Genomic DNA, 27,982 nt, shown 5'->3' with positions numbered 1-27,982 from the left:
TACAATTAACTCATACTTTGACTAAAAATAAAGAGTGAAAGTTTTACTTCATTTCTCCAGAGGTTTAGGACAATTCAAAGTATTGATTTATGAGAGTTCAAACAAAATTGAGAAATTGTGGTAAAGGATTTTTAAGATTAGTGAGCCTACAGAGATTGGCGATCCCTCAATCTATCAAACCATGGAGAAAACTGTTCTAGGATACGGCACCAAATAAAATAACGAAAACAGCTCAGTTGGACCCCTTAGAAGCAATACACTTGTTACCTCCATGCTGCCAGGCTGCCAGGATCAATTCTCATCAATATCCTAGACGTCCAGGTGCCTTATTAGTTTCGCCGTGTCCAGCCCCCTCCAACGCCTTGGATCGCCTAGACACCATGACAACTATGTCATATACTTTTTTCAGTATGAGTGAAAACAAGGATAATAAGCAATAACTTTTGACGAAGAATACAGAAATCAATCCATCACTAGAAACAAATATAAGCAACAAACTCAGCCTTATCCCAACTTAAATATAAGCACATTATGAAATTACTGCTTCAAATGTGCACTCAGTCTACAAGTTAAGAATTGATGTTTCTCTTAAGTTGACCACTTCATAACTCATAAAATACTATTTTGTAGTAGGGGTTGGGACAGAGATTCAGTATTTTGCACATGTAATCAATTTCAAATGAAATGGACTTACCCCAAATTTGCTGTAACTTCACTGCATACTGCGTAATTGATCTCCTCTTCACTGGATTGAGGAAATCCATGCCTGCTGCTTCTTGTAATGCAGACAAAAATTCCCTCTTCGCTTTCATAGACAGACCAAGGCAATCTGGTCCCCGGGTAGTGCTCAAGTCCACAACCTAAAATACAACACAATAGCGTGGCATTCTTATACCAACACACTAATCTCGCTCCACATTATTTCCTAGAAGCAAATCTAAAAGATATATCATATGCAGCACTAAATTGGTAAAGAGGGAAAGGCAAGAAAAAGGGGTCATCGCAATGATTAGCTTAACCTGATAGGGTTCCAGGTTCAGATGCATGAGCTCAGCTCATTGTAACTACTAAAGAGTAAGTATAAACTTGCAAATATAAGTAATTAAAAAATCTCCATTAAGGATTGTCTCAACATCAGAAGTGACTGAATCCTTGATACAGCATGCATTCATTATTTAAAAACCTCCTCATAGAAAAATACAGTAGACACAGCCAGAACATTTGGATTTAAAGAGAGAATCATAGGAAATGTCAAAGTGTAGAAAAGGGACTGGTTTACCTGCTGCAACCAAGGGATAATGGAGTCCAGAAATCTTTGATCAAGGAACAGTGATGCCAAAGTGCTAAGAATTTCTCTGGTTGTCTCATGAGACAAACTCTCCAAAATAGGACCAGTTTTGTCCAGAAGCTCAATTAGAACGAGATCATCACCCGAACAGAGGACCTCCACGAATGCTGAATCTAGGTCCCCTACAAACAGAAAATCTTTCACATGTTTCCACAAGCTACATTTACTTTCAACACTGTTTTGGCTGGCGTCAACTTTACCAACCAAAGCAGGATGTAAACCTTCATTTTTCCTTGTTTGACAGCTTTGGGGTGCATGGCCAAAGCTCTGTTGAACACCCTTAGCAGTCAGGTTTTTGAACATGTTCATTGTAGGATCCCTCCACATGTCGACAGTATTAGATCTGCCCTTGCCAATTGCAGCTTCCTCCCAAAATTCTCTGCTTCTTATAGACAATTGAGAAGGTTGTCTATTATCGATATCAACTGATGGCCTAGGACTGCAGGTAGAGAGCCGAGGAGACGACGAGACACTTTGGCTCTTCTTCAATATCTTTGAGGTTGCCATGTTAGTATAGCTGAACCTATGAAAATCTTGAGCTATTTTATCAACAGCATCTTCAAGACCAAGCACCTTCGACTGCAACATAGACAGGCTACCCAGTGTGCTCCCCATAAACTCCTGAAAAGTGAGACAAGTTACAAGCAAAAGTTCCAAAATAAAATAAGAGGTCCAATTTTTGTGCACGGTTATATATTACCCTGCCAGCACTTCGGCCCTTCATCCAGTAGGGGGCAGAAATGGTATTATCACACTCCCTCTCTCCCCCATCCGATGGCTGAAGCAATGGCCATGTACACAACCGTGCACAAAACCTTTCACCTAAAATAAACTGAATATTTTGCAAAATAAAGGAAACAGAATAAAATACTAAGGTCGTATTGATAGCTTGAGTGATTATAGTAAATAGCACAAAAGGCAAATGGAATGAAGATTCACATGTAATAAAGATCTGACATGGATGAACAACATAAAGTAGTATCAATTTTTAAGACACAAGCAAAAGGGGCTCTGCGAACAACGTACAACAATAGAAAATGATTAGCACATACAAGAATTTGATCACTCACAATTTTGGACCAGACTCTTTTGTCACCTTCAACCAGAAATTCAGATGGGTCCAACCTGCTGATCTGGAGTTCGGATAAATCTCCTAAAAGAGTTACTAATTCTGTTATTGGGCCATAATATTATATCCAGCAGTTTGATGTCCTAGAAATTCCGGTGTTTTGTTCCCTCATCTGGGTAATACATTCAACCAGAATTTGTCTAAATCTGAAAACTTGATTTTGAGCTGCAAATCTGTTATAAAATCTGGTACACATGGTGCCTTGTGGTTCTACTTTTCTGAGTTGGAACTTGTAACTGTTGAAAGATGCTGCTCCACCATTTTTGGTATCAGAGCCATGGCAGAGGACCCCAAATTTGGCTCATGACCCTTTAAATCATATACTGGAGATCATGCAACAGATTTTGGCAGAACAGAAGCAACTTTTTGAGAGGATGACAAACATCGAGCGACAGATGAGTATCCCTATCATCCCTACACGAGGTAGCTTTGAAAATGTAGGGGTGATAGGGGGGCAGCCTAATCATTCTAAAGCCGATAACACTCAGATTTATAATTAGAGAGCCACAGAGAGTTTACACACCTTGACCTACCTTTGAGTTATATGAGGTCATACTTTGAAGGGTGAACAGCATACACTTTGATGATCCTCAAAGGGTATCAATTAAAGCTGAAAGATACAGTAGAAACTTCGACCCACAAACTTTCTATAACTAGTTGCATGCTCTGGATGACTATTTTGAGTGGTATGAGCTGACAAAAGTAAGGAAAATGCAGTTAACACGTGCAAAACTTATTGGGCCAGCAAGCGAGTGATGGAATAATCAAAGAAGCTTACACATTTCGACATACAACATCCACTACTTGGGATGAGATGAAAGAAGAATTGAAAGGCAATTACCTTCCACAGACTTTCCAGGCACGACTGCATGATCAGTTAAATTCCTTGATGCAAGGCACATTTTCTATTACTGAGTATATGCAACAATTTTTTACTCTCTTGTTTCGTGGAAATGGATTGAGGAACATGACACACAACTTCTATCATAATTCAAGTTAGGGTTACGGCCAGATCGGTGAGCGCTTAGCGTGGTTGACATCTGTGACATGCAAGATTGCTTTCTCAAGGCTCTACGGGTTGAGGAATAGTTGAAGCCACCTGTAAGGAGACTTGGTTTTCAAGCAGGGGAGTATCCTAGGACACCTAGTGGTATTGCTTCAGATGGTCCTATTAGACAAACACATGTTCCGATGTCACATAAAAGGGGAAAGCTCCCATGGGTGGAGGGAGTAAGGTCAAATGTTATCATTATCACAACTATGACCATTTTGCCAAGTTTTTCTCTCAACACCCAAAGAATTCCATCACGGCTACCATTATACATAATATTATAATGTAGTCCCTGTTAACGATGTAGTTGAAGAGAAACTGACTAATGACAATGAAGATGATGAAGAGGAAGCTCATAGATCGCATGTATTGTGCTTGGTCTCACCAACTAAGATTACTGAATATGACAAGATGAAGAACTTAAAAGAACTCGACACTACAGTGGATTTTGATATAAGAGAATACAATGATGCAACTGAAGAGGACTCTATGGGCACTACATTCATTTATACACCTGATTTTGAAGTTGAGCACATTGAGTTTGTTACTCCACCAAAGTACTATGAAGACCATACTCCTTTTCTGATATTTCATATTTTTCATTTTCCAGCAATTTGGTTTCTAAACTTGTCACCTAGAATCTGGTTTGTTTTGGAATTTTGAACATAAATAAGGATTCTAGAAACCTTGATGCTTAGATGCAATTCAGAGAAACATATAGCATAAAAAAAATTAACCAATACAACATGAACACAAACTTTTTAGTTGAAAAGTCTTTCCTTCATTGTTCACCTATATGGCCAATGTATGAGACTCTCTCTCTCTCTCTCTCTCTCATTATTATAATTGTCATTATTGTCATATGATAGTACCATTACCATTATCATTATTATTTGTGACAAAAGCTTAGCAACCCGAACCTATGAAGAAGAAAAGAATTGAGAGAGGCTTATGCGATAGATCAGAATCAAGCAATTACAACCATAGTCCTTGCATAAGTAAGAAATAATTCTAGTATAACTCTAAATTAGGAAACTAAGGATCTAGTCTAACTAGGAAAGTAAACAACCTAGTCTAACTTGTAGAGAAACCTAATTAGCTACATTATATGTGTTTTGTTTGCAGTGTTGTTCCGCAATTCTTTTTGTAGATATGCAGAGTTGCCAACATGCCAAAGGGGGAGATAGTTAGACATGTGGCATCAGAACAGTGGTAGAGGCATAATTGAAGAGTTGTCATTGTTGGCAACATCCTATGAATGCTTATTGTTGGCAATGGCACTCCATCCTTCCTTGTGTGTATGGCTGATGTGGCAACATGTTTGGGTATCATGCATGTTCAGGTGAAAAGAGAGTGGAAATGATCAAGGTAAAGTGGCCCAAATAGAGTAGGCAAACAATTTCAGAACCCTGTTTTTAGACCGGCAATCGTGAGGTAATTTTTGAGTCATCTTAGAGGCCGAATCTGTTGAAGCTCAAACACAAATATTGTAGCCCTGCAAGGCCTCTTTCCATTGGCGTTGGAATCAGGTCAATTGGAATTTTCTGAGAGAGATGACTTGAACATTATCTATTGCGCAGATTTTCCATAATTCCAGTTTTGCATATGGCAAGACTTTCTTCAGGGCATTTCGAGGTGGTTTATGTAGATTATGGAATAGCTCAAAACATGAATGTTGTAGAGCTTTGAGTCTTCTTTCCAATGCCACTGGAATCAAATCAATCAGACGTCAAAATGAGTGACATATGATCATTTTTCCAGCAGTGCACAGAAACTGGTCCAGCCATACCCGGACAGACCAGAAGCGGAAATGAGTTCATTTTAGGCTTGTTATTTTATGGATTTAGCTCCCAAAACTTATATGAGAGCACTTGAAAACAGAAGAGTAAAGGGAGATGAAGAGTTAGGGGCTGGTGCTTGCATTACTCACCTCTATCAACCATTCTTGAGGGGTTTCGCATTAAAATAAATGCTTGAGATCCGTAGGAAGAGGATTCAACGAAGATTTGTGTTGTAATAATGGGTTTTAGGGAAAGTGTCAGATTCCAAAAAGGTCCTTAGGTCCTTAAGGGGTTTAATAGTCCTTGTAATATCCTAAAACTTTCTCTCATTTATTATAAATAAATAGGCATGGTGTCATATTAGACACAAGTCATTACCCCATCCAACATAGTATCAGAGCCTTTGGATCCAACCCCCAAGGGTTTCCTCCATTCTCCATCTCTTTCTCCCTTTTTCTCTCTCCCAGCGCCTCTCTCTCTCTCTCTCTCTTGGTGGTAGTTCCTTAAACCACCAAGAGAGCCACTAGCCTCCATCTCCCTTCCCCCCTAAGCTCTCAAATGCTCTTCTACAATTATCTACTAGACCCAACTCCTTCCATTGATATTTTCAAGTTTTTCCCCTGAAATCGATTTTTTCTTGTCAGGGTGTTTTTTCCCTGCTCGATGCTCCGATCATCTTGACATTTGTAACGATTGGTGCTCCTTGTCCTTGTAATGGTATGTACTAGCCACTTTACCATCTCAGGACTCTATTCCAGAGCTATCCCCAAAATCGATTTGTTAGGATTTTCACCCTTTATTGACTTTTGGGTTTTTTTAGCTTTTTTCCTGCTTTTTGGTGGTTTTTTGTGCTCTTCTTCTACCTCCGGCTGGTGCCTCTTCCATTACCATAGCCCCCTTGAGTTGTAATTATGTCTACCAGCTCTTTTGCTTCCACTGGTGGAGACACCTCAACTCTTCCCACCTTTCTCCTTGTGTTAAGCTTGATAACACAAACAACCTTATGTGGTCATGTTCGATCTGCATCTCCATCAAGTCCCGTGGCTATTACGAGTACCTCACTGGAGCCTCGAAGCGTTCGACCACTGATCCTGAAATTGACAAGTGGGAGGATGTCAACTCTCTGGTTATGACCTTCTTTGTCAACTCTATGCAACTACAACTTCACGCGGATATCTCCTTTTTTACTCTGTTGTGAAGATCTCGAAGTCTGTCCAGAATATCTATTCCCAAGCGGGGAATGATGCTCAGGCCTTTAAACTATATCAGAAGGTTCCTGACCTAAGGCAGAGAGGGCTCACACTATCCCAGTACTACTATGAGCTAGCTACGCACACTATAGACTAAGCTGGACTTTCATGAGGAGTATACTCCTTCCACCCCTGTAGATGTTACCGGTTTTCAAAAATGAGAGGATAAGATCCAGGTCTATGACTTTCTGGCAGGTCTGAATATGGAGTTTGATCAGTTGCAGTCCCAGGTTCTGAGTTTGTATTCCCTTTCCTATATGGATCAAGCCTATGTTGTGATCCAACTTAAGGACAGCTGTCGTACCACTATGCTTCCACAACCTATTGCCACATACACCAAGAGATTGGCATCTGCAGTTGTCTCTTGCACTCAGTCCCTCAGCCCAGCCCCACAGTCTGGTGGCTCCTCTACCATAGCTCCAATGAAGTGCCATTATTGCGGGAAGGAGCGTTACACCAAGGAGCATTGCTGGAAGCTTCATGGCCGTCCTACTGATACATATGGCAAAGGGAGATGGAAGAGTCATGCCAAACATAGTGAGGTCCCAAACTTTGACTTTGCTCTCAGCATCTCTGCAGCCTCATTATCATCAGATGAGCTCACTGCCATTTGGCACCTTCTGACATGTCCGAACTCTCCAGCACCAACTACTACGAGCTCTACTTGTTCCACCCCTTCTGGATCAGGTATCTCTTTCTGTGGCCATACTATGTCATCCCTTCTGCCCCTTGGATATAGATTCTGGGGCTTCCGATCATATGACAGGTTGTTTCTCTTTTCTCCCAGTACATTACTAGTCCTAATGTAATGGTAAGGTCAAGTTGGCTAACGGTATTTATTCCACTATTTTGAGAAAGGGCTCCGTTAGTTGTAATCCTTTAGCCCTTTCTATTATATTATAGGTTCCCTCTTTTCCTACTAACCTATGTCCATTAATAGACTTAGTTCCAGTCTTAATTGCAAAGTCACATTTTCCCGTTTCATTGTGTTTTTCAGGATCTGGTGACAAGGGCAACGATTGCCTCTAGTAGGGTGCGTGGTGGTCTATATCTACCTGATGATGACTTGGTCTTGGTCTCTGGTCAGGCTCTTCAGATATCCTTTACATCAACTCTTGTCTCTGAGTTACTATAATGGTATCGTCGGTTAGGACATCCTCCTTTGGAAACTTTAGCTATGTTTTTTCCTTCCTTCAAAAAATTACAATTCGAGTCATTTTTTTTAGGCATATGTATTGGCCAAACAAACTCGGATCACTTTGTTTCTGGAAATTAAACTGTCACTTCTTTTTCATTGATACATTTTATATTTGGGGTCCATCTTGCTATGTGTTTGTCAATGGTTATCGGTGGTTTGTCTCTTTTATTGATTGTCTTCTCGGACCACTTGGGTTTTATTGATTGTCTTCTTCCATTGCTTTCAACAGTTTCACAGTATGGTTCAGACTAAGTTCGGTGCTACCATCAAGATCCTTCGAAGCGACAATGGCCGTGAATATTTTAAAGGGCCCTTTTAAGCCTACCTTTTTGCTCATGGGATGACCCATCAAACTAGTTGTGTAGATAACCCGACACGAAACTGAGATTGTTGAGTGGAAGAATTGCCACCTTTGCGAGGTAGCATGCTCTATTATGTTTGAGATGCATATTCCTCCCCAGTATTAAGTGACATGATTCTCACTGCTGCCTTTCTGATCAACCGAATGCCTTCTTGTTCTTTTCTGCTCCCCTCTGGATCTTCTTCAGGGTTCCACTGCTTTTCTTGTTCTGCCCAAGGTATTCGGTAGTGTCTGTTATGCTCGTGATCATCATCCTCATGGAAAGTTTTATCCTCATGGTCTCCAGTGCATTTTTCTAAGCGATGCTCCAACTCAGAAAGGCTATCAGTGTTTTCATCCTCCTACTCAATGTTGGTTTGTGACCATGGATATTGTCTTTCACAAATCTACATTATACTACACTACGGCACCTCTTCCGGTGGAGTCTCCTTCCATTGTGGAAGACGTGCCACCTAAACTTTTTGTCCCTACCGGTATCTTGTTTAAAGGGGAGAGTGACATTCCTACTTCTCCTCAGCCAAAGATATGTATTTATAGTTGCAAACAACAGACTCAAACCACCACAAATCCAGCAACTACCCTACCATGCCACTTGTCTCCTCGAGCCTACTCTTGTCCCCTTAGACACGGGTAAATCTCCTTCTCCTTCTATTTATCCGTCTCTTGACTTGCCTATTGATGTTCGTAAGGGCACTAGGTCTTATACTTTACATCCTATTGCTAAAATTGTTTCTTATGACTCACTTTCTCCTTCCTATTATAGTTTTGCGTCTTTTTTATCCTCTCTGTCCATTCCCCATACCTGGTAAGAAGCGAATGTAGACTCACAATGACAGGCAGCTATAGTTAAAAAATGACACATGGGATTTAGTGTCTTTCCTCACAAAAGAAGACAGTTGTAAATGGGTCTTTACAATGAAACAGAAGGTTGATGGAACAGTGGATCGCTGCAAGGCCAAACTTGTTGCCAAGGCCTTCATTCAGACTTATGGGATTGACCACCAAGAGACGTTTGCTTCAGTTGCTAAGATGAATACAATCTGTGTTATCTTAGCATATGCCGCCAATTTTGATTGGGATATCCAGCAGTAAGATGTGAAGAATGCCTTCCTTCAAGGGGGACTAGAGGAGGAAGTGTATATGGACATTCCTCTTGGGTTTCACTTGCTCCAAGGGAAGGTATGCAAGTTGAAGAGTGTATTGTATGAGTTGAAACAATCCCCTCGTGCGTGGTTCGGGCATTTCCACAAAGCTATGATTGCTACAGGCTACTGTCAGAGCACTGCCGACCACACTCTGTTCATCAAGAGATCTGGTAGGAAGATTGTTATCTTGATAGTCTATGAAGATGATATTGTTATTACTGATGATAATCTGACTGAGATCTCTCGCCACAAGAGATACTTGGGTGAGGAATTCCAGATCAAAGATCTAGGACAACTTCGTTACTTCCTTGGCATTAAAGGTGCCAAGTCTTCTCGTGGGATCTACTAGTCTCAGCGGAACTATGTGCTTACCTTCTTTTTAAGATACGCATGTTGGGGTGTAAGCCAACAGACACTCCTATTGAAGCTAACGATCACTCAAGTAGCAAGGAAGGTGACTCTATGGATGAGGGGAGATCAGAGATTATACTTGATCTATCTTTCTCATATACGCCTTGATATAGCATTTGTCGCCAGCCAGGTTAGTCAGTACATGCATGATCCCTAGCCGACTAATATGGAAGTTGTGTTACGTATTCTCCATTACTTGAAATTTGCCCCCAGGACGTGGCATCCTTTTTTCTCCTTATGATCGCCTTAGGGAGGAGGCCTTCATGGATGCTGATTGGGCAAGTTCACCTAATGACCTCAAGTCTACTACTAGTTATTACACATTTGTTGGTAGTTTCCTTGTTATATGACGAATCAAGAAGCAAGTTGTGGTCGCCCGTTCAAGTGCTAAAGTAAAGTTCCGTGCTCATGGCATTTGTGAGCTCCTATAGCTTCATAGTCTTCTCACAGATTTGGCTGTCCTTGCCACGCTTCCTATGAAGCTCTTTCGTGACAGCAAATCAGCCATTAGCCATTAGCCATTAGCCATTAGCATAACTCACAACCATGTCCAGCATGATCGAACCAAGCATGTGGAGATTAATCGACACTTCATCAAAGAAAAGCTGGATATGGGTCTCATCACCATGCCTTTTGCTCCCAGTAGTGAACAATTGGCTAATGTATTTACTAAAGGTCTAAATAGTAAGATGTTTCATCATATTATCTTCAAGATGGGCATATGTGATATTTATGCACCAGCTTGAGGGAATTGTTGTAATAATAGATTTTAGGGAAAGTGTCAGATTCCAAACGGGTTTATAGGTCCTTAAGGGGTTTAATGATCCTTGTAATATTCTAGAACATTCTCTCCGTTATTATAAAAAGAGGACTGGTGTCATATAAGACACAATTCTTTACCCCATCCAACAATTTGAAGACTTGTGCAAGAAAAGTGAAGAATAGAGAGGAAAGGGGCTTCAAATTGGGGATTTTACTTGCATCTCAAATTTGAAACATGTGGCTCAGTTTTGTGTTGGGTAGACTAGGTGCTTGAAAAATAGTTTGAACCAACTCATGCTTGTATTTGGGGCATTGTCTATAATCCCATTTCTATTTTCCATCATTGTACTTGGCTATCAAGTCGGTGCTCCCTTATCGTGGGTGTTGTAAAAACCAGGAGTTGGTGCTCCTAAATCATTGACCTGAGTATTGACCAAATACGAAGCCCCAAGTTGGGCATTGCTCCGTGGACGTAGACTTGTAGCCCAACCTATTTCTGTTTCTTAAAATTAACCCAAAATTGTCAATTTCTTGACCAAAAAACTAATTATTGACTAATTTCATGAAATCAATCTGAAATTGAAATAGAAATCAAACCAAATACAGTCTTAGTACCATGAATAAACAATAGGAGAGTATATAACTATTAGGCAGTCTTCCTTTTCCTAATTATCCAATGTTGAATAGAGTCCAGAATTTCAATACCACTACTGTACCCAATTTATTCAAAGTCAATGTTAATAGGAAAATGTGACACTGTAAATGCATGAATATGATGTGCCAAAAAATAGCAGCTCCTAATGGAATAGGTAACAAAGCAGACACACTCAGATTCTCTGTTAATATAAACCAAATTATGGGGGGGTGGAGGGACCCAGAGACTACTACTCTGGGAGTTGTATACAATGAAACTATTTTTAACAAATTAATTTAAAATCAATCTGGAACAACTTCGACAAACCGCAAGCCTACTAATTAATAAGAATGTATACAAACAGGGTCTTAGAGCTGTCGCTACTGATTCGAATTTGGCAATGCTGAACATTAGGAAACATTAAGATGTCTGGAAGAAGTGACGAAGAATTTGGCCAGTGAATCTTCAGTCTACAACAGTTAGTTAAACACAATATGGTTCACTCTTCCCACCAAAAAAAAAATCAAATCATGGTCTTGCCTATTGTAATATTGTAGACAAGGGATATAGTTTTGTCGGATTCCTTTGTTATTATTTTAAGACAGGCAGGTGGAGGCTGTATACAGTACTGGTTGTAAATTCCTTTTAATTTAAGCACTCATGATAAGCAGCCTGACCCAAAGCTAACCAAACCCCACCTCCAACCCTCAAGATAAATTTAAAAGGGATAAAGGGCCAAAAATATAAAAGTTACAGGAGCTAACAGTGAATGGGATGTGAAAAGGTATGTATCAGATCACAAGCATTCATCTCTGACTTACTCAAAATTTGTTTTAAATGAAAATTACACTCATCATCAGTTCATATGGAAAAGTTCAAAGTTTGCTAAGAACATTACAATCGGTAGCAGTCCAGAAGGGAAATGGGAAGAGATAAATATCCCAACTCAAATCAAGTTACCTGCAACATATCCATAAGGTTTGACTGTTTATTTTCAATCTCCAAAAGTTGCTTTCTAACGAAGGCCATTTCATTTGCTCTTCCTGAACAACACCCTTGTAAACCCCTCAAGCTCAGTTCTGTAACTGTAGAATCCAGACTTCTGCATTCTTGCATCCTTTCTGAATAAGTTATATGTTGCATGTGATTCGCTTCAACCACAGGCATTTGATTCATCCTCACTGAATTAATCAAACCACCTTCCTCAAGGCCATCATTAGCAACTGTCACACACTTAGTCTCAAGGTTGTCGGTGACAAGATTCGACACAGATGAACATTCTGGCTTTTCATCTACTGACGCATAATCATATCCAATATCCCGCATTTCTGCCACAGTCCTGTCTATTCTTTCACAAGTCTTAGTCACAGTACTACCCTCAGATTCTTCATTGTGTGCATCAACTAAAGAAATGCTCTGGGTTTTCGGAACTGTAATATCAATACTCCAATCATTTGCTTTGGATTGTTTAGGGTTTTCCACATTATTTGAACATGTTCTTTGAACAGTTAGAGGAACCCTCTTCTTCAGAGAACTGGTGCCAACTTTCTTGAGACCAATAGTTTTCCAACTACAATCACTCACCCTAGTAAGACCACTGTCAACTCCACAGAAATTTTCTGCAGCACAACCAATATTAATTAGATAGAAGAAACATCCTACTATATTAAAAACAAGTACGGGGAGGGGGGAGAGTGAGGGATGTAATATATAGCCTATACTTGTACAGCCTAGTTCATAATGAAATTCCTACTTCAAAAAGGCACTCTGACATGAGTCTAAGACGACAAAACTATATCAAGAAATGAAACACTTCCAATATCATCTATAGATCTTCCAGTGATAACATTACCCAGGCCTATTCCACACAAACATAAAGTGGCTGAAAGCAATCATCTAGACAGCAACTACAACCACTCAAATAACATCTAAAAAATCGAGTCTCTCATAACACATTGATTCGCCAAACAAAACTTTTAAAGGAACTGTTGAGCTAAATGAACATATTATTTTGACAATGTGTTTTGGACATGAAAACCATTGATTGATGTGTTTTTGGTGCTATAACATGTGTGTTAATGTCTTATAAGAAAATAGAACTCAGTTGTTGAGGAGGATTCCACAAGGCAACAGATGGCATTATTAATTAACGAAGAATTGATGAATACGGTCAACCGTGGAGAGTTGCGGTTGTTCGTGGACAGAAAGACGTGAAAAGCTTCAAGACAAACCTTTTTGAAGAAGTCTTTCAAAAATCAAGACTAATTGTCCAGAAATGTCAAATCAATTGTAATCTTGATAATGTTGATATCCACTGATCAAAAAGAAAAAGCCCAAGTAAGTAACTCACTTAAAGACCTAATTGAATTGACCTTAAGAAAATAGGTGGTTTGACTTGGAAAACCTCATTTGTTTACTATGTACGGTATATAGTGAATTTTTGTGGTCATCCGTGAACTAAACAGTCTCTTGTTTATTTTAAAACATGCCGATGATAGACTCATCGTCCGTCCAAACAAAAGCCTTGTTTAAAAAACAATCTGTTTCCACTGTCAACCGAAACAACCTGCAATTGTCCGTGATTGGAGTGATAAAAGCTCCATGGTTTGTGATGTTAAGCCATTCCATATCATGTACATCACTTGAACTTTGACCAAAGGACTTGTTTTAAGTTCTTTTGGATTGTTTTACATTTTTTTTATTTATTATTATTATTATTATTTAAACTTGTTTTTGCATTTAATGTTTTCCACAATTCCACCCAAAGTTCAAACTCATTTTAAAGAGTCAATGAAGTTTGTTTTGCATTAAGTGTTTTCCACTAAAGACTTAAAGTCTCTTATTCAAACTTGTTTATTAAATGAAGTTTGTTTTGTACTTAATGTTTTCCACCAAAAAGCCTTGTTTTGAATTTTCATTTAATGCTTCCACTTAATTTGAAAGTTTGTTTTAAACTTTAAGGTTTTCAATTGAATTTCAAAGTTTGCTTTGAACATTTATGAACCTAGTCAACCCTATCTTGACTTTAACAGCTAGTTTTAAAGACTATTGTGATTCCTATATATATGGCTTGAGTCTTAGGTTTAGACAACTGATCAACAAATAATCAAGTGAGCAAGTGAAAAACCATTTTGAGAAAAAGAGGAAGGACATGAAAAGATCTTGTGAGAATCAGTTCAAGTGTGCTTAAACGAGCTTTCAGCTACCTAGCTTGCTAAGAAGTCTTATTCGTTGAAAGTGTAGTGAGCTTGGAGAAGATATTTGTTTTTGTAGTAGGCTTGACCCGAAGGACTGTGCTAAACTGAGGAAATCCTTGGCCAACGGCCTAGGTACTTAGCCCAAAGGACTGTGGCTAGGTTAGGAAATCCTTAGTCTAGGTGACCCAGGTGCTTAGCTCAAAGGACTATAGCTAAGTATGAGGAAATCCTTGGCCGTGGAGGTCTGGAGGCCAATCTGAAGAATTGTGGTTGGTTGTAAGGCTTGCTTCTTGCCTAGGACAAGAATCATCGATTGGAAAATCCTTGGTCAGGTTGACATTGGAAGTGGAAGTAGGATCACGGATCCATACCACTATATATCTCTTGTGTGCTTTACTTTCTTTGTATTACTTTACATTGCACACACGCAAGCACGCGCACACGCATATGCACACACACACGCACACGCACACGCACATGCACACGCACACGCACACACACACGCACACACACATACATATGGCACTTAGTTTAATGATGTTTTATAGTCTTTCTTCCTTGCTTGGATGCACGTTTAGTATATTATATTAAGCTTAAAATTGCTACAACCCAATCCACCCCCTCTCTCTTGGGTTGCTTTCAATCCTACAGGAACAATTATAGTGGTCATAACAATGTGGTCACAAGGGCCAGTTTCTTAAATTTCTCAATATTTATGTTATCCAAATATCATGTTCTAATATATGATACAAGCAAAAGAATTAAATACTCATCAAATAATATTAAAACAAAGGAAATATCTATGTCATTTGCCAATTGCAAACACCAAGACACATGTCCATGCTGCTGGAAATTTCATGTACTTTCATTAAATTAGTAAAAGAGGGCAAGACAAACACACACACACACACACAGAATTCCTGCAGATAATTAAAAAATAAATAAATAAATAAATTTCCTTGATATTAGGAGAAAAGGTAATTATAGTTGCTCCAAAATCATTGCCTCAGAGGAAACAAAGCAATTATCATATGCAAAAATGGATGTGTAGCATCAGAGTTTTTGTGCTAGACACCCTATATTTGTGTGAAACAAATTGATACATATCAATGTACCTGTTAAGCATCCCGCAAAAATTGGGGTAAGGCTTTGTTCAGTTGAGTTGACCATTAATGATAGAATAAAATGAAACAAAAGCCTTCTCTTATTTAAATAAAACAACTTTCAACAACAGCCATTATTTGTCCAGAACTTATCAATATAATAACAGGCTTAGGCCCTGCACTCGAATGAGACAATTATAAGAGTTTCTAATAATCAATACAAAAAGATGCAGCAAGTTACCAAAAGTTTGAATGGTGCTCAGAGATGCATGACTGAATAACAAGAATTTATTAACCTATTTTAGCTTCCTGGTGTTTTATAGGCAACTACAAGGAAATGAAAGGCACGATTATAACTTAAGGCAGCCAATTCAGTTCTTGACATTCAAATAAATAACATGACGAAAAAGAATGGTGTAACTCAAATAATGAAATGAATAGGGCAAACCAATTAGTCTGAGGTGCGAGGAAGGTTGGGCAAAAATGTCGCACCTCACCAGGATGCCTTGCACACCATAAAATGCCAACTGCTTCATTGTCAATATTTTTATAATTTTTTACAGGATGATTTAAGAACGCACAAATATTTGTTAATGTGAAGCCACTATGGTAAATACACATATTTTGTCCCATCCAAAAAAAAAATTAGAGAACCCAAAGAACTAAGGAGATTGTACACTGCCCAACAGAGAAATAAAGAAGGAAAGTAAGAAAAAACAGAAAGTTGAAAGAAGCCAAGAAAGGTGGGGCGACCACGGGTTGGAAAACCCTACATTGGGTCACTACGGACCTAACCAAATGTACAATAGCCAAAAGTTGATAAATAATGGTGATTCTGTAAATATCCGCAAGTTTATGAAGGGAGTAGCAAATCTCTAATTATCAGAAATTGAATAGGGCTATTTGGTAACTAAATAGGAAAAGGATGCAAAAGGAAATTGTATTTATTGAACAGTGGTAAACTTAAAATAAAAATAAATTAAAGGGGGGGTATTTTCGGTAAGAAAGACAAAAGGGCAAGGGCAGTAGAACCAGCTTGCTACCAGATGATCGCTCTCAGTTCAACCTGAAATTTTAGCCATGGATTTGTAGCATATAGGCCTCTTAAACATTGTGGATAGAAGGAGCTTAATAAATCTAACAGCAAGAGCATAAAATTGACCTGAAACCATGCCTAGCTGTACTGCAAAAACCAGCTGTAGTTGCTGAGCTGTATCTCAAAGGAAGGAGTTTGGTTTGTGCCAAGAATCTAGGGCTTAGGTTGGCCCAATGTAAGGACTCAACTACCAAAATCTTAGGAAGAGGAGAGGGGATTAGGGAGATCGAACTTGAGATGGAGCGCGTGTGATAACAATGGAACAAGGTGTCGTGGGAATGGGGAAAGAACTCGAAGGGGAAAAACAAAGATTAGAGGGAAGAAGGAGAAGAACAGGAGAACAATTAAGAAAAGGAAGGATCATATTATCGAACCAAGGAGAGAAAAAAAAGGTCAAAGCCACGGGGAAGATAGGTAAAGGCCACAAGGGCCTGCACTAGCACCACACTCACAACGAGAGAAACTTCAACTCAATATTTCCTTTTGAGATCTTATATAAATAAGAATAGTAAAGATCACCCTAATAGAATTTAACTCAACCAAGGAAGCCCCTCCATATTTATGTGTAATGAGAGTAACCTGTCACAAATTGCACTCTAATAAAGTAAACCAATAAGATAAGATCCTATCAAGATCTCCCACAATCTTGGTTTTTGAGGAAACCAGAAATATCCAACAAATCTTTCTCTTGTTTCTGGCTGTGAACTCAATCACAGGGAGCCTAATTATGGCTGCAACTTGGCCAGGCCAAACCACCCTGATTCAACCCAAGCAAATGCTCCGGTTGGGCATGCATGGTCAAGCTTTGGCTTGGGCTCAGTTTCAGAAAATGCAAACATGAAAGTCCTTGGCTTGGGCTTGAGTTGAGACCTTCGATGACCCAACACACCCCAAAAACCCAAGGTCCTCAATGTATATAGAGAAATATATCCCATATTAATATACAGAATCGTCAAAGACTATGACTTAGACCCTTTGTTCATGAAGCAACTCAGGGCCTCAGGGGTACAGATTCAGCATTTGCAAGTCACTAAGGAGCCAGTCCAACCAGGGAAGGTGTCTGTCATTACTTTGGTGACCTTTGGATAGGACAAGACTTATCAAATCTCACCCACTTAATGTTCTGGTCTTATGATTTAGATAGGATACGAATGAGATTGAGATATGGATGCATACAGAAGGTTGATAGGTCTTCAAGATAAGATCCTAGTAGATTTGGTTGCTTATAACTTCTTTTCATTTCTTCTTCTTTTTTTTTTTTTTTTTTTTTTTTTATTTTTGGGGGGGGGGGTGGTGTGGGTGGGGAGGTGCATATAGGTTATAAATAATAGTTTTAAACAGAATTTTCTCACAAGCTTATGGTCATTCAAGTTATACATTTTGACAGGAATTGCTTTTCAGTTTTCTCAAGGGTTTGACGGTCAACCCCAACCCCATACACTATCAATGGTGAATTCCAAATAGAAACCTTTTTTTCCTTTTTTTTTTCATTAAAGAAGTAATGGTCCCCTAATTATATTTTTCTTCTATTTAATCTCTGCAGACGATCCACAAAGGTAAGTACAGTTACTACTCTTATTAATTTAATTTATTTCTTCATTAGTTGGTCAAATTGATTGGAAATTTTCCATCAATTTAGAAATGGATTTCCTAATCTCGCATCTGAACTTTTCAAGCTGGATTATATACTGTTTCTGATCTCTGTTTTCTTACCAGCCCTGATCTGATTGATGTTGTCAGGAACATATAATCAGATTTCTCTTACTGGATGTCTTTACCATTTTGTCTAGACCTAATTTGTGAGAAAAATAAAGTTGCTAGCTTCAAAAAATATTAGTAAGCCGGTTACACAAAGGCAATATATTTGAGTCACCTCTAATTCTCTTTGTTTTCCATCTCCTTTTCCTTCCTTATGCACCTTACTGCTAATAGCTTGTATTCTGATGATGTTTCCTGCACTATTTTAATTGTTGTTTTTATTCAATATTTTTACAGGCTATAACTTACTAATGTTCACTTTAATCAGGAAGGCACCACCCTTGCACCTTAAAGCTAGGAGGTCTTTGAGCTATTCTTGCACAGTTGTGCCTCTCAACTTAGCAAGGCTATAGAGTAAATCAAAAATTGGCTAACAGAAAAACTCAGCAAGGGAAAGAATGCATTAATCCAATTTTAGCAAACGTGCTCAATACATTGAATATAGACCATCAGACCTTTTGTAGAAGATCCTGCTTCTGAAGGTTCAGGAGAAATTGGCCCCGGAAGACTTTTCCAGTATTGCAAGGCCTGAAGCACTGAATCTCTAACTGGTTTCACCTGTAGAAAGCACAGAAAGCAACCAAGGACCTACACTTTTATCACTAGTGGGAAAGAAACATCCTCCAAATGCAGTGATCAGTGATGACCTACACTGACCTTGTCAAAACGGCAGGACTCAAGGGAAGATATGCATGAAGCCTTGAAAGGCCCCAACAAGGAACCACCATTTCCAGCAATTCCTCCCAATGTTACAGAAGCAGATTTGCGTGCTGTCCAGTCACTGCTTTTGAGAGCTTCTTGGATGCTGGTTAATGCATCAGATAAAGCATTTTGTGTTGCAGCTCCACCTGCCTAAAAGATTAAGAAAAACGGAAGGTAAAACATTTAAGCAAGGAACTGATACACAAATAGAACATAAATCCAATGACACAACAGCTTCCAAAGATAAATGTCAGCATAAAAACTTGAGAAAAAGTCATTGCAATTCAAGAAATAAATGTTGATTTCTAATGTTGAAGATTAGAAATTTAAGAAAATAAGGGTTTTTAGAATTTTTTTAAGGTTTTTAGCTGATCTACTCCAAAACTCCAAAGAAATACCACCATGCCAATGAAAAAAATAAATTAGACAAACAATGATATAAGTAATAATCAGTTGCTGCTATGACATTCCTCATCAGTGTCAGTTTAGGAATAAATTCAGCACTAAGGAGACAAATATTTCTTGTATAAACATGTTGAAATCAATAATGGGCTTCCCTTAGAGGATGGTACTGAAGACCAGCCAACGGATGAGTATAACGATGGGATGCAAACTTTTGAAATTAATGAGGTTAATCACATTTTGGTGGCTGAGTCACAGGGAGAAGACTGGAAACATCATTGCATTTTCTACAGTAGAATAGCCAGCGGACCCAAGATAATGCTAGTAATTGTGAACCGCAGCTGTTGTGTGAACATAGTGATACGAATTCATCACCGAAATAGGCTTGTTTATTAGGAATAAGTCTAGGGTGGGGTTCCATACATGTCGGGCCTTCGATCCCATGTGTTTTGAGTGTAATATGCCACTTTTATAAACTAGGGGCTTTAAGGTTACAAAAGGGATTAACTAGTTTGTTTCCTTTTTCATTAGTTTCCTTTTTAGTTGGGTTCAATTTATGTTGTTAGTCTTTGTTATTAGTTGTTATTTTCCTTTTCCACTGCTTGTATTTTCTGTTTTTAGAAACTTATGTAATAGGCAATCAATTGTGGGGTTTCCTATTTTGGAACCTTCCAATTTCTAGGCTGTATTCCCTCCCCCATTATCACTATTAATACAAAGTAAGGAGGCTTCCATAGCTGAACTATTTGAAGAAAACAATTGTTGTAGCTGTTGCTGCCTTCTCCATGGAGATTTGTCTTGTGTTTGATCAAGGCTGATGAAACTGGTGTTTGATCCAGTTGACTCACTGCGGTGTGAAGACCGAGAGGTCCTCTCTATTATTCTATCTTCTTCTCCAAGCTGTTCAAGGATCCATTGTTGCTCCTCATTCAAACCAGGTACACAGATTCACAGTTCTGCCCAGAATTTAAATTAGTTTCCTAATTGGTTCCCTGCTCCCTGAAGCACTTCCAACTATAGGCTTTGGCTGAAATTCTGGTTGAACCTTCCCCCCTACCAGATTGAGACTCAGCCCTGGTTTGGGCTGTTTCTGACCAGAAAATTTGAGATATTGAAAGTCTCTTGATTTTTATCCAGTAGTGACTCTACATTCTACAGACAAGGAACCAGAACCGATAGAGATAATCTGTTTTCCTCTGTTTCCATGGGTGTTTGTTCATGATTTATGATTTGGTATGACCCAATTCATGTATCTGATTTAGTCCTTCCGTCTGATTTATATTCTGATCTCATAAACTTTAGTTTCTGGATTCAAAACTCTGATTTACAGATCCGATTTCTTCCTTAATTCTGATATTTTAGTATTACTGTTCTACCTTGGTTATTGGTTGTTCTTTGATTAAGTTGCCTGCAGTACTGGGACTGGGTTCGACTTCTCAAACCAGTCCTACATTACATAGTTTTACATCTCTTCACCCAGCGAGGAAATCTTTGAAAAGAGAAACACTCAACCATTACACAGTTTCTCTCTTAAATGAAATAACACCTGATAAGTCAACCAAAGGTGTTCATTTCCACTTAAATTGGTTTCCTACAATGAAGAAGTCTGATGTGATTTTTAAATCCAGGCAGATGACAGGCGTCTTCTTTGTAGGCCTTGGATCTACGACAATGATGTGATGCTTGGAGGCAAGAAAAATCAATGCACTTCTACATAAAGGGTAACACATCGTGTTTGACCCTGTAAATGTCACAGAAGAAGACAAAGCATGATACTAAACCAATACCAATCCTGTGATGAAGCAATGAACAAAGGAAGCAGCTAAAGAAAAGGGACCTGAAGTTGAAGATAAAGCCGAAGTGATCACAGTGAAGTGTGATGATAAAGAAAGGACAGATCTTGAAGCATCAAAGATGGAAGATCAACAGGTAGAAGATTTTGTTGAAGAGGTCTACGTAAAGAAGTCAAAGTAGACAAAACTAAAACAATGGAAGATGAGGTAGTGTGGTCGAGAACACTCCTCAAGAATTGTTGGCATTCATGATACTGTTCTTGAAGAGAGAAAGCGTATATCTCAAGTTCTCAATGAGAAGGTTACAAAAGTCGAGGACTCCATGAATATGAAATTTATAGTTAATATTGATTAAGAGGTTGGGCACATAAGGTTCGTTATGCCGCCAAGGTTCTTCAAAATGAAAGCTCCACGCCTTGAAGACTACAATCCTAACATCCATGAGCTGCTAGAGTTTTGTTATGGTTTAAAGACAAATGTTCACCACATACTCGATTTTGCAAAACTCGAAGTTGGGGAGTATTAATGCAGTTAAATCCAAGGTTTAAAGTATAGGAATTGCGTAGTGTATCGGTACCCACCAATACCAATACAATACAACCAATACGCTACGATACAATACAGCCCGATACTTTATAAACCTATCATATTACCCTCTCAAAGATACCAATACAATACACGAAACATATCGTATCAATACCCACTGATACCGATATGAAACAGACTGATACTTTAAACCCTGGTTAAATCACCTACAATGGCTTATTTTATTAGAAACAATATGTATGTGTTAGGTCTTTGATCTAATGTATTTCATTGTAATAGGTCACCTTAATGGGCATATAATATGGGTAGAGGCTAGGCATAAAGGATTAGTTAAATGTCTCTTTTTTATTGGGAGAGGGTTCCCTCTGATGCCTGAGCACTAATTCGAGCGAATGGAGGGAACCCATATAAAATCTTCAAATATGGGGGGATTTTGAAGGACTGAAAATTTGTGGGCCCCACCCTTTTTGTCTTAGTCTGCAGATTTGTTCACGCACAAACGTCATGGGAATACTTTTTCCTTCTTTATTTCAATAGTTATTAAGTGTCTTGGTTAGGCTGGATTAGAATTCTATAACCCTAATCTTGTTTTGAGTCAATTTCCTTCACTATTTTAGTTTCTTACCTAGTTTATGTTACCTAATTAGTTAATAATTTGATCAGGCCTTTCCTTTTAGGGCCCGTTTGATAACGTTTCTTCCGTTTCTGTTTCAAGAAATGGCAGAAACATAAATTTCCGTTTCTAGAAACAGAAACGGAATTGAAGGTGTTTGATAAGTCATGTTTCTGGAAGTCGATAGTAACCAGCGAAAGAATGGCCACGAGTCGTTTCCAGAAACGGCGAAACAAGTTCTAGTCATTTCTTGAATCATAAATAGGTAGAAATTTCAATTTCAATTTCTGAAAACAAGTGAAATGAAACAGTTTTATCAAATGCTTTTTGTTTCGTTTCTTGAAACGTTATCAAACAGGCCCTAAGGTTTCTGCCGTTTCTATTTCAAGAAATAGTAGAAACATAAATTTTTGTTTCTAGAAACATAAATTTTTGTTTCTAGAAACATAAACGGAATTGAAGGTGTTTGATAAGTCATGTTTCTGGAAGTCGATAGTAATCAGTGAAAGAATGGCCACGAGTCGTTTCCAGAAACGGCGAAACAAGTAGATTGGGTCGTTTCTTGAACCATAAATAGGTAGAAATTTCAATTTCTATTTCTTAAAACAAGTGAAACGAAACAGTTTTATCAAAAGCTTTTTGTTCCATTTCTGCCGTTTCTGGACACGTTTCTTGAAACATTATCAAACGGGCCCTTAGTGTTTTAGACTATTATTGAGTCTTATATATAAGTTTTAAGGGGGTCCAGGCATCCGTCCTCATACACGAATTTTGATTAATGAGATTTTGGCTTGAACATTCTTTTGCTTCTGAAAAAGTGAATGCTGTGAGACTCAATTAAGGGTGGGAAATCCTTGGGATCAATGTGATTCTGATCTGGGACTGCTAGTGGGAAGCCAAAGGTCTCATTCTTCCATTCTATTCTCGGTTTTTCTTCTTCAAGTGTTGTTCCATCTAATATTTAGCAAGCTAGTTGGGGACTATTTTAATCTAAGTTTGGTATGGAAGATCATCTTTTGAAGTGGTTGTCTTAGTGCTATAATATCGAGGATGGAATACCCAGTGAAACCCTCCCCATTAAACATGTCAGTGATGTAGTACTATATTTGAAAGAATCAAAATAGTACCCAGGTGACAAGAATCCATACTCAAAGGATAGTTCACAAGAAAATAATGAAGACTAGGAGTGAAATAAGACAGCAACTATGGAGGAAAAACAAAACAATAACCATGAGGAGAATAACAGCAATTTCCAGCCCAAAATTAGGGAAATAAAGCGCAAACAATTTCTGATTTCAAGAGTTAACTTGAATCAACAAACGGAAGAAAAACAGTAACTATTTGAACACAAAACAGTAGGCTTTTTCCCAGCTCTGGAGAAGGGAAGGGCAGAATTGACATTTTGCAAATATCTCTAGATCGAGCCATCAGAAAGCCCAGATTTGAATCAATCTCCAAATCAGGGTTCTTGCATGCCTGGTTTCGATCAGATGGCTCTATTGCCTAATCCAAAATATGTGTGACATCCAACCTTCTAGAAGACTTTAATAGTTTCAAGGAAAACTTTAAAAACAATACTTACTTATTGTTGGATGAAGAAGATGATGAAAGAATAAAAAAGAAAGAAGGATGGAGATAGGAGAGATGTGAGTGGGAATGGTTATCTCATTCTGGGCCTTTCACCCAAGCTATCTTAGTTGTCGAAGAAATCCTCTATCAGAATATTGGGAGTACAAAACTGCATATTCCATTCATCAATTTGTGTCCAATGTTGTAACGCCTTACAAACTTATATAAAATACTCAAACACTAAAAAGGAAAAGCCTAACACAATTCTTGACTAATTGGGAAACCTAAACTGACTAGAAAAATGAAATAACAAAGAAAATAAACTCAAAACAAGACTCTAACTAAACTAATGAATTAAACTAATTGTCCTACTTTCTAGCCATATTTTAAGCCATTAAAGTGGTCCATTATAAAGAAAACCCATGGGATCAAAGGCCCAACACCTACATAACCCAACCCAATGCTTATTTCCAATAAAATAAACCATTTAAGTGACTTATTTGCATCAGTCGGCTTCTCTATTTTTGAGCCTTTTTTGCTGAAAACAAGATTGGCTGTATTGGAGAATCTGTACATCAGATTTCTCTCATACATTGGGGTATTAAAGAAATTTATAAAGGGTCCTTTGACCAAAGCTTCAGATTGATCAGAATCTCCAATCTGCCAGGGTATAAATATCCCAAATCTGTCCTCTTTTGTTTTAAGATTTGAGGATTTGGATTTTGTCTTCAATCTGACCATTAAATCATTACAATATCCTGGGGTTTGGTTAATCTAACCGTTTATGAACTTGGGTAAAAGTCTGACCTTCATCAGAAATTGATTTTGACCCCTCTAAGTTCTGTTTTAGGATGTTTATTGAGATCCTGTAAAACAGGGTATGTAATCTGAACCTAAGGTTCATCCTACCTACCCCCATGAGAAGGCTTTCCAATAAGCTTCCATAAATACTTTGGTATAATGATATATCATCAGTATTTTCTGAAGAAAACATGTTGAGTACAGAATATTGTTTTGCTGACTCAGAAATCTGAATATGTGCACATGAGTTAGTCAGATCACCTCACCACAAAAAAAAAAAAGTCACCAAAAGAAATGCCATGTCATTCAAAATCTTTGAAACCATTTGCCAATAATCTAAGTAGCAAAGTAGATTGAGCTAGAAAAGAGTTTCCAATACTGTCAAGCCCCTAAATCAATTGAATAGAGTCATGTCAGAAACTTGAGGTTCCATGTCCAACCCATCTTAACAGCCCAAATTGGAAGAACTCAAACATCACTTTGGATGGTAACTCATTCAATAACCAATTGTTCGATCCAATAGATTCATTTCACAGCACTTCATGGGTCAAATGGTTCAAATTTGCTCTTGGAAGATTGTGTACACCAAAGATAGGAGTCAAATCTTTGCATGATGGGGTGTTAATATATATCAAGTTTCAGTCTCATTTCGACCTGACAGAAACCAACGAAATTTCACCGAAACAATGCATTTTTTGCAATGAGTTTAGGCTGGCCATTTCGGAGGGGCAAACTCCAAAATGACCAAAATTTTGCAGAAACAGTGCATTTTGTCTACTGTGTAGACATTACAGAAATTTTGACGCAGAAATATTGCCGGTTCCCTAATTTTCCTGTTTTTTCGTCTCAGCCTCGTCGGAATTTCGACAAGTTTTTTAACTATGTTACGAAGCAAGAACATGCCGGCTGACTAATCGAGGTAATACTTTTAAGTTTTAAATAGTGAAAGTATACACACCTGCAACTCACTCTCATACTTTTTATCCCATAAACCACCAACATATGCAAAACATTTCCTTAAATTGGACATCAAAGTTGAGCTAATTCTGTGGCAGCTGATTCAGCCAACTGAGGAACTGTATGCGAAGACATGTTCTTGGCAGTAGATTTATGAAAGCTCTGTATCAGCTTATCCTTTCTTTTCCATTTTCTTTAAAAATAATTGAGGAAAACATAAACAGAATGTTAGACATTGTTCTTTAACTCTAAATAAATGACAGCTGCCCAATGATGAAAAGAAAAGGAACACCAAAAGTGTATCAAACATAAAGCAACTTAAATTTCAGAGGAAAAAAAAATTGACCTGAATAATACTTCTGATCAATTCAATGACTGCTGGTTTTGCAATAAAGTGGGGGTTTTTAAGCAACTTAATAACTCGAGGCAACATACGCAGCAGCAGTGGGACTGGTGGTTCATTTGTATTATCAATGACCTTGGCCAGACACAATGATGAACCAGATTGCACCTGCCTATTTTGTTCACCCAGAGCTTCAAAAAGAGGCTTCACCAGCACAACAAAAGCTCCATCACTTTCTCCCCCACTGTTGCACATTTCCAAAGCCAAGACACCAACTGTTTCCACACAGGCATCCCTGACAACAGAATCTGGATCCTTAAGCCGTTTAACAATGCTAGCAACCATCTTCCCAACGTGTGGTGCAAGAAGCCCCTCATGAAAATGCACTAGGGTACCCATGATCCTTATACATTCTTTGCGAACAGCACTTTTCTGCTCTGCTTCAGTGTCAAGGATGCAAGAAAGAAATGGAGCAATCCCTTCTGGTGTTAAGCCTTCAGCAGTTTTCTCCAGCTCCTCAACCCCAATCTGATAAGTATCTCGGTCTGCAAGCTTGTTCAGTGAAAGAACCACCCTATGTTTCAGCTCAAAAATTGCTTTCTGTGTGTTAACCCTAGGAGTCCCTTTTCCCTTCAAATGTGTTCGCATTTTCATCTTAGGTAGTCCTCAAGATGACTGTTCTCCCTCTACTGATACAGTATTTAATTGAAGCAAATCCAATGCTCAACCTAGAACCACAGAGTCACAGTACTTCACACAACTTCCAACCAATTCGAAGGATAATTAATCATCCACGTGTTTGAAGAGCAATAAAGGCACTCTTAAAGAGCCAACTGACAGTCGAATCCATACCCATCATGGATGAAATTTCCAAGCCTCAAGTCCTAGAAGAATCAGAATCATGATCAAGGTTAGAAAAGAAAAAAGAACAATGTGTTATTGGTAGAGCAGGATTTTGGGTGTAACACAGTAGAAAAAATAGTACCTAAATGGCTCTCAGAAGGAAGAATGCAAAGTTAACATCAACCACAAGCATGAACAAGAAGTGACTTTGATATTAGTACAAATGAAATGAGTGCAAAATTATTTAGAAAATCCAAAATATGAGAAGCCAGCTCTTGATTAAAAGAGGAGAAAAAAAATTAAAAAAATTAAAAATAAATAAAGAGGAAGAAGAAGAAGGTAAACGAGCTCAAGTATGAGCTTAGAAGAATAAAAATTGCTGAAATATTTATGGAACAATATTAAGAACACAAAACAAGGGCAATGAGAGTCTCCTGCAATCCATGGAGAACATCCAGAGAGCAAAAGGGGCAAAAGGAATAACCTAGTTCCAACACAGACTAAAATTAAAGAAAGGAAACTAAACAAACACCAAAATCCAAGATATTGATGCCCCATCATAACCAAAAGGAAAACGAAACCACTAAAATCAAGGAACTAAAAAATGCAGATACTAGTCTTAAACACTTCGGACCGGGCATGTGATATGCTTGAGAAGGGGTAGTTTTCTTGGATGGCTATGTCCTGGTGTCAGCAACGGGACCAATGAGAGCAAATCTGATAATGAGGCTGGAGTTTTAGCAAAACGAGACTGGTTTCCGTGTATGAGCTTTAACAAAACATGCACATGAAGATTCAAACCAACAGGAACAATACTTCGAAGTAAATACAAACACAGCCAATCTCATTCCAAAATGCTCCATGATCCACTACAAAAACCCTTGCCACTGAAACCCTAGAAAACCGCAACAAGATTTCTATTACATTTAGAGAGAAAAAATGAAAAAGTGGCGTCTATTACAAATTGCAGGAACCAGAACACCATAGAACTTCAAAAGAAGATAGAATCTATTATAGGGAGAGAGCTTAGATGAACTACGCGAAAATCTTACCCGGAAATGAACTGAGGTTAGAGAAATGCTTTATCCAGATGTGTATGGAAAAAGTACAGAATATATATGTCCAGTTTTTCGCGCTTCTCTTCCGTTTCGAATTGGGAGGGAGGGCCACCTTTGGTGGGTCCCATCTG

At 38.4% G+C, this 27,982-nt stretch overlaps 1 protein-coding gene across 3 annotated transcripts; it reads right to left on the bottom strand.

Moving 5' to 3' along the window:
* Positions 1 to 16: 16 nt before the first annotated feature.
* LOC122073930 (TORTIFOLIA1-like protein 2) lies at positions 17 to 27,982 on the bottom strand. 3 transcript variants are annotated; one of them, XM_042638648.1, is made up of 8 exons: positions 27,846 to 27,982; positions 25,954 to 26,834; positions 18,882 to 19,076; positions 18,680 to 18,782; positions 12,031 to 12,689; positions 1,280 to 1,969; positions 695 to 860; positions 17 to 387 (listed from the first exon to the last, which is right to left on the bottom strand). In XM_042638648.1, exons 2-8 carry the CDS (start codon positions 26,602 to 26,604, stop codon positions 302 to 304), a joined length of 2,550 nt encoding a protein of 849 aa, XP_042494582.1. In that variant the 5' UTR covers positions 26,605 to 26,834; positions 27,846 to 27,982; the 3' UTR covers positions 17 to 301. The 3 variants fall into 3 exon arrangements, with proteins under 3 accessions (XP_042494582.1, XP_042494584.1, XP_042494583.1); XM_042638650.1 differs by having other exon boundaries at positions 17 to 371; XM_042638649.1 differs by lacking the exon at positions 27,846 to 27,982 and adding an exon at positions 26,936 to 27,834.

Source organism: Macadamia integrifolia, chromosome 3 (genome assembly GCF_013358625.1).
Source record: "Macadamia integrifolia cultivar HAES 741 chromosome 3, SCU_Mint_v3, whole genome shotgun sequence".
Taxonomy (NCBI): domain Eukaryota; kingdom Viridiplantae; phylum Streptophyta; class Magnoliopsida; order Proteales; family Proteaceae; genus Macadamia; species Macadamia integrifolia.
Note: the sequence above shows the minus strand (reverse complement) of the source record. Positions and strands in the feature narration are given on the sequence as shown.

What these genes read in the sequence shown, in the direction of transcription:
- LOC122073930 (XM_042638648.1), bottom strand. Translation starts at nt 26,604, where the DNA reads ATGAAAATGCGAACACATTTGAAGGGAAAAGGGACTCCTAGGGTTAAC. An exon ending in AGCAGGATCTTCTACAAAAG is followed by an intron (nt 12,690 to 18,679) that starts GTCTGATGGTCT and finishes GTTGTGCTGCAG; the next exon opens with AAAATTTCTGTGGAGTTGAC. An exon ending in GAAGTTACAGCAAATTTGGG is followed by an intron (nt 388 to 694) that starts GTAAGTCCATTT and finishes TATATGACATAG; the next exon opens with TTGTCATGGTGTCTAGGCGA.